Genomic DNA, 6,000 nt, shown 5'->3' with positions numbered 1-6,000 from the left:
CAATTGTACTATTGTCGATCTCGAGATTGAACTCCAGACACCCTAGTGGTCCCTCGACTCCTTTCCGGTGGTGACTCAACAATCAGAGTGATGAGTTGACACTCCCTTGACACGCTGAACAACGGTGAAATGACGTCGTTCGCTTTTGAAACCCAATCAAAGTAAAAACGACGTCATTTTGATAATCGGTTTGAAGCAAATATGGATAAAACAGTAAGAAATGTGGCAAGTATGAAGTAGCATTCATTAGTGGGGCTTCTGAGCATAAAACATTAAACACAGTTTTGATCAACTGTCTCAGAGGATTGCACAGAAAAAGATCAATATTCAGTTTGAAATTTTTGTACATAAAAAAGTTGTTAACATCATTGCCGTTGTTCATTTAAGTTAAACAGGTTCACATTGTCTTCCCATAAAATTTAAGTTAACAAACCATCTCTAAATCGCAAGCAATCCAAAAACATTGTTCAGCATCGACAAGATCCCAACTCACAACAGTGCTCAGCTGCAGAGAGAATATAAAGAAAACCATCAGAGGCATCAAAACCATTGCCAGATGTTAGGTATGCAAAATAAACAAAACCTAATATATAGAACTAAACATATCTCAGTATGGAATAACATATAAGTATAAACAAAGATTCAGAAAAATTAAAATATATAGTCATGTAACATTTTAAAGTGATTATGTAACCTTCTAATAACTTTTAATCTTGACAGGGCCATGTATGACTACACAGTCAAAATTTTCTAGACCTATCAAGCAGGTAGGCGGGCACATTCGAGCCAGCTCATCATTAGTAACAAGCCAAGGAAATCCTGGCTTGACTTGACTAGTATGAGCTGACAAGTTAAACGGGTCGGCCCGCTTATAAACGAGTCATATTTTTACTGGCTCGACTCGCCCAACCTACTTTTACGAACGAACCAAGCCGGTCACAAGTTGCGGCTCATGTTGATGGCTCTAAAATTATCTAGAGTGAAACATAGCTATAAATTGGAAAGTTGCATTTCAATTTCCATACATGCTAATGAGTAATCAAACCTTTGGTCAAATTTTACAAGGAACATATGCTAGTGTTGCATCAGATAAGCAGGAACAAAGACAGAAGGTAATTAAGTAAAGACAAATTAACATGGCAACACAATAGAAGTTTAAGCCTTATTTACAAGGTTAAGTGGTTGCTGGATGGAAATGTCAATTAAGCCCTAAAAGAGGTACCAATAAATTACATCCCATCAATTCACACATATGAACAATATAGTTCTCACAAACTTTCTACCAATTTGAGCCACTCTAGTTGAATTTTTAGGCAGAAATGGAATGGCAAATTCCTAGTTAATATGATAGATAATTAACCATGCACAAAAAATCTAGAACGGTCAAGGAAACCTATTAAGTTATAGACTAATATACTAGATTGCTAATGTAAAGCACAAATATAATCTATTTTTATTAGACAATATGCTAGATGTTTGTTAATAAACCAATCTTTTAATAGGCCAAAAGACACATTATTATATGGCCTAATGAGATTTAATTTTATGAAATACCAAGATTAAACTTGGACCAGAAATCAATTTTATTAATACACAGGGCCACAGGTTACTAAGATATTATATCTGGAAAATTAGTAATCAAGTTTTATATTAATTTTAAATATACATATTCAAGAACATATGGTTGAAAAGGAATAATCATGGCTATGAACAAATTCGTGTTCCATTGTTATAACATTTCTAAAAGAAAAAACAACCCCCAAAAAAAAAATTCAGCACATTCCTATTTCGTTGTTATAATAGCTTAGGCATCCATGTCTAAAGATAGAATGATCATCACATGAGCACTCGTTACACATTGCCAATGCGCTATTGCAATTGAGTTTGCCCTAACTAATTAGTTTGCCCTAACTAGTCCACAGACCACAATTATTTAGGCCTTGCAAGTGTCAAACACAACATATTCACACTCCATACTTCAGGATCTAAACGAATTGCTAGCAAAGTTTCTTAATTATAATAGCTTGCCATGATCTAAAGAGAGTTGAATTTGCAAGGTCAAAAAACTCTTAAGCTCATTCAATTTTATTATGAATCTTGGATCAGTTTCTAGTCATAATTTTGACCTGTGTGTCTTTATTTACAAGAACAAATAAAATGATAATTCTTCTGAGTTGAATTACTCATGTTCCGCATAATCCCATACTTGGTAGGTTTAAATCTTAAATAAATCATATCTATTTACCTAGACGAAATAGACACTTACTAACAGTATAAATCAATCACTCATGCAAATTAGTGTTAAGTCGGAGAAGACAATTGGATTTTAAATATCCTAACTCTAAATCAGCACCATCTATAAATACAACAAATAAAGGGCAACATGAGTTGTACTCACTGTACATTTTTAGAATGCAATCAAACAAGCTGGCAGAGTCCAAGCCAATGCTATAGACAACAAAGCATCACAACCACAGCACATAAAGCTAAGGCCCGTAACATCTTTGCTCAGCATAACCAACTAGCAGTGAGAGATATGAAAACAAATGAACCATAGACACTAGATATAAGTTTCAGAAGAACAAAATTTTCCATTCCCAAACAGACAAAATCTGCTCCCACAAAGACTTGAAAAACCCTCTCCTTCCATTCTCCATCCAGAAAAATGTAAATTTTCTCCCTGTTCCACAACTTAAAAGACAGTACTACCAACAACAAAAGAATCCATAACAATAAGATCATCCCTGCTCTAAACACACACAAAAGAATTCTGGTCCAATCAAACTAGACATATTTGAAATGTATCAACTCTTCTAGTAATCAAGGCATAACCTAGTAGTGACAATGCTCCTCAAAGATAGTTTTATATTTTATAACATTCACAATCCTAAAAGTTCTAAAACTACATCAAGTCTTCTAGACTTCTACTGATCTGCTAAAAGTTCTAAAACTCAGTTCACTAGGAACGAAGATTCTCAAAGCTTTTTTTCTCCCTCACCAATCCAAAATGCACCAATTCAAGACCTAACTTAACATAACCTACAAAGTTCTGTGACTTCACTCCATCATGTGTTGAGCCTCTTCAATTTAAAATAAATAAATAAAAAGGATGTACAAACATGAAAACACCTAAACCAAACATAAAAATTAAAATTATAAATAATAATAACAATAACTAAAAATCAACACAAGCACATCCAAATAAAAAGGAAAGAGAATTCCAGAAAACATGCATTGATCCTTTTTCCCTTTCAAAATTCTAACTTGAAAGTATTCTAGCTACACAAAACTCTTCAACTGATCTACTTAAACTCAACACTAAGCACCTCAAACCTCCTTTTTTTTCTATCATCATTCATCTCCTCGGCAATTCAAAATGCACCAATCTCGAGACCATAATTAAGGATAACAAATTAAACAAAAAAGCACCCCTAAAGCAATAATAAAAATGGAAACTTTGAAGCATGCATTAGAAATAGAAATAGCATACCTCTGTCCATCAAGATTCCCTTGAGCGGCGGTGGCGCCACTCCCATAGTTGCCATCCTCCGCAGCAGTCTGCCAAACACTCTGCCACGCCTGCGACGGCGGCTGCACGTAAACCCCCGTTGCCGGGTCCACTGCGGGCCTGCCAATCATCATGCCGCCAGGCGGGCCCGCGGGCTGGCCCATGGGCGGATAATAGTACGGAACACCACTGGCAGTAGCCGCCGCCGCAGCAGCCACAATTCCGCCGAGCGCCGCCGCATCGTCCTTGATATCGTCCCTGGGAACAATATCAACTAAGAAATCGAAGATGTCGGTTCGCGTAATGGCGGCGGCGATGTCGTTCTTCTGAAGTGTCCTTCGCTTGTTCTCTTCGGCGTGAAGCCATGAACGGATCGTGAGCTCGAGGATGAAGAGCTCGCAGGCTTTGGCGAAGAGGATTGGGGCTTCGGCGGAGATCATGCGAACGTCTTCGTCGGCCTTCATGATCTTCTTGATGCGCGCCAATGGAAGCTGGTGGTTCTTAAAGTCGTTGACGTGTTCGATTTCTTGGCGCTGGTAAGACCAGAACATCTGAAGCTGTTGCTGTTGTTGCTGGAGGAGGTGGTGGAATGGTGCGGCGGAGGACGGTGGTGGTGCGCCTCCGGGGACGACGGTGGTGGTGGTGGGAGGTGGTGGGAGTGTTGGTGGGCCTGGGTATGGGCTCGATTGGGCCTGCTGGTGAGGGTGGTTGTTGTTGGTGTTGGTGGTGTTCTCCATTTTTGATCGGAGGGTGTGGAATGAAAGAGAAAGAGTGGATTGGTGGTGAGGGTTTCTTTATTTTTTATTTTTTATTTTTTTGTTTTTTGGGGTTGAAATTATGAAATGAAATGAATGGGATAAGGTGCATTGTCCTTGACTCCTTGTTGCCCATACTAAGGTTCGGTGTTTTACAACTCATTCCCTCATTCCCTCACAACAAATGTACTACACAAATATAATATAATTGAAAAGTAAAATAAAAATACTAGCTATATACTAAAAAATAATTATTAAATCAATTATTATGTATTTATATATAAATATATATAGTTTAATTTATTTTTAATATATATTTTATATTTTATATTAGTAATTAATTTTAGTATATATTTAATATAATTTAAAAAACAATTCCGTTACGTTATTAATAGTATTTTTGTCAACATCTGCCAACTCTTATTTATAACTGTTTAATGGAAGTGTCTTTGTAGATATGTTTAATAAAAATATTTTTTTTATGGTTGTGTTTAATAGAAGTGTCTTTATAAATATATTTTTTGGATATGTCTCTTTGTATATGTGTTTAAAATATAATAATTAATTATTATTGACAATAAATTAACAGATAATATATTAGTACCCTATATTTTTTCTTTAAAAAAATATTGAATACAAATGTCTATTATCACACCATTTATATTTGTTAAAAAGTACTATATACTAAAAATCAATCTTCCGTATATATTTGTATTTATTATTTTATATAATTTTTAATATATATCTTATATTCTAATATATATTTGACCGGAGTGAAATAATTTAGTGAATAATTTTTGGTATATATATATATATATATTATAATTGAAATTTTTTAGTTGACTTCTTATATTTTTATTTTATACAACTCCCAATGAGTAATATGATTTTACAAGCCTTAATATTTAGAATTATTTACCGCAAATTAAAATTGAAACTTTGTTTTAATGTCATCCCAAACACCTTTAACAATGTTTAAGGATAAAGATGTTTGAGTATAATTATGATTAATTATAATTATTTAATATATTTGAATATTTATTATAGAATATTATGTTTTTATTATTTTAATTTTTTTAATATTTATAAATATTTTTTTATATTGTATTATTCTATACAATTTGAATATATATAAATCTTTTTTCTACTGTTTTCTCTTATTCTTTTTATCGTGGTATCAGAGTCATAGTATCTTTCTTGAGTAGGATAGGTTGTTTTTTTTTTGTGAAATCACTGTATTTTTCATATTTTTTTGTGCCATTTTTTTCTTCTGTTTTATCCATGCTTTGATATTTTCTTACCTCACCGATGAACTCATTCACTAGTTACTTATTCTCATAGAAAAACCAAATGTTTTCCATCGCCTTTCAATAGCCATCTCTTTGTAATTTGTCATTTTTTCAATAATTTTTCGGCAATTCGCCATCTTTTCAACAGTTTTTCGGCAGTTGGCCACTCTTGTAGCAGTTCCTTGTGTGTTTTCTTCTGGCTGTTCCGTCTGAGTTTTCTTGTATCAATTCCGTCTGCATTTCCTTATGGCAGTTCTATCTGCGCTTCCTTTCGACAGTTCTGTCTGCACTTTCTTCCGACAGTTCTGTCTGCACTTCCTTTCGACAGTTACGTCTGTACCCGTTCTTTTAGTTTATGCATTTTTTTTTATTTCATTGTTTTAAAAAAGTTTCACTTGAGTTTGAAGGGGAGGTTCGAGTATAATTAGAATCAATCAGATCAATTAGC

General features: G+C 34.3%; 1 protein-coding gene across 1 annotated transcript; it reads right to left on the bottom strand.

Annotated features, from left to right (window-relative positions):
* Positions 1-221: 221 nt before the first annotated feature.
* Positions 222-4,473, bottom strand: LOC112771127 (nuclear transcription factor Y subunit C-1). Its single transcript, XM_025815756.3, has 2 exons — positions 3,491-4,473; positions 222-505 (listed from the first exon to the last, which is right to left on the bottom strand). The coding sequence occupies exons 1-2, from the start codon at positions 4,243-4,245 to the stop codon at positions 502-504; spliced, it is 759 nt and encodes a 252-aa protein (XP_025671541.1). The 5' UTR covers positions 4,246-4,473; the 3' UTR covers positions 222-501.
* Positions 4,474-6,000: the final 1,527 nt, after the last annotated feature.

Source organism: Arachis hypogaea, chromosome 18 (genome assembly GCF_003086295.3).
Source record: "Arachis hypogaea cultivar Tifrunner chromosome 18, arahy.Tifrunner.gnm2.J5K5, whole genome shotgun sequence".
In the NCBI taxonomy this organism is placed as follows: Eukaryota; Viridiplantae; Streptophyta; class Magnoliopsida; order Fabales; family Fabaceae; genus Arachis; species Arachis hypogaea.
The sequence above is the reverse complement of the archived record's forward strand: the minus strand, read 5'-3'. Positions and strand labels throughout refer to the sequence as shown.

Excerpts from the sequence above, each read along its gene's own strand:
- LOC112771127 (XM_025815756.3), bottom strand. The coding sequence starts at position 4,245 with ATGGAGAACACCACCAACACCAACAACAACCACCCTCACCAGCAGGCC.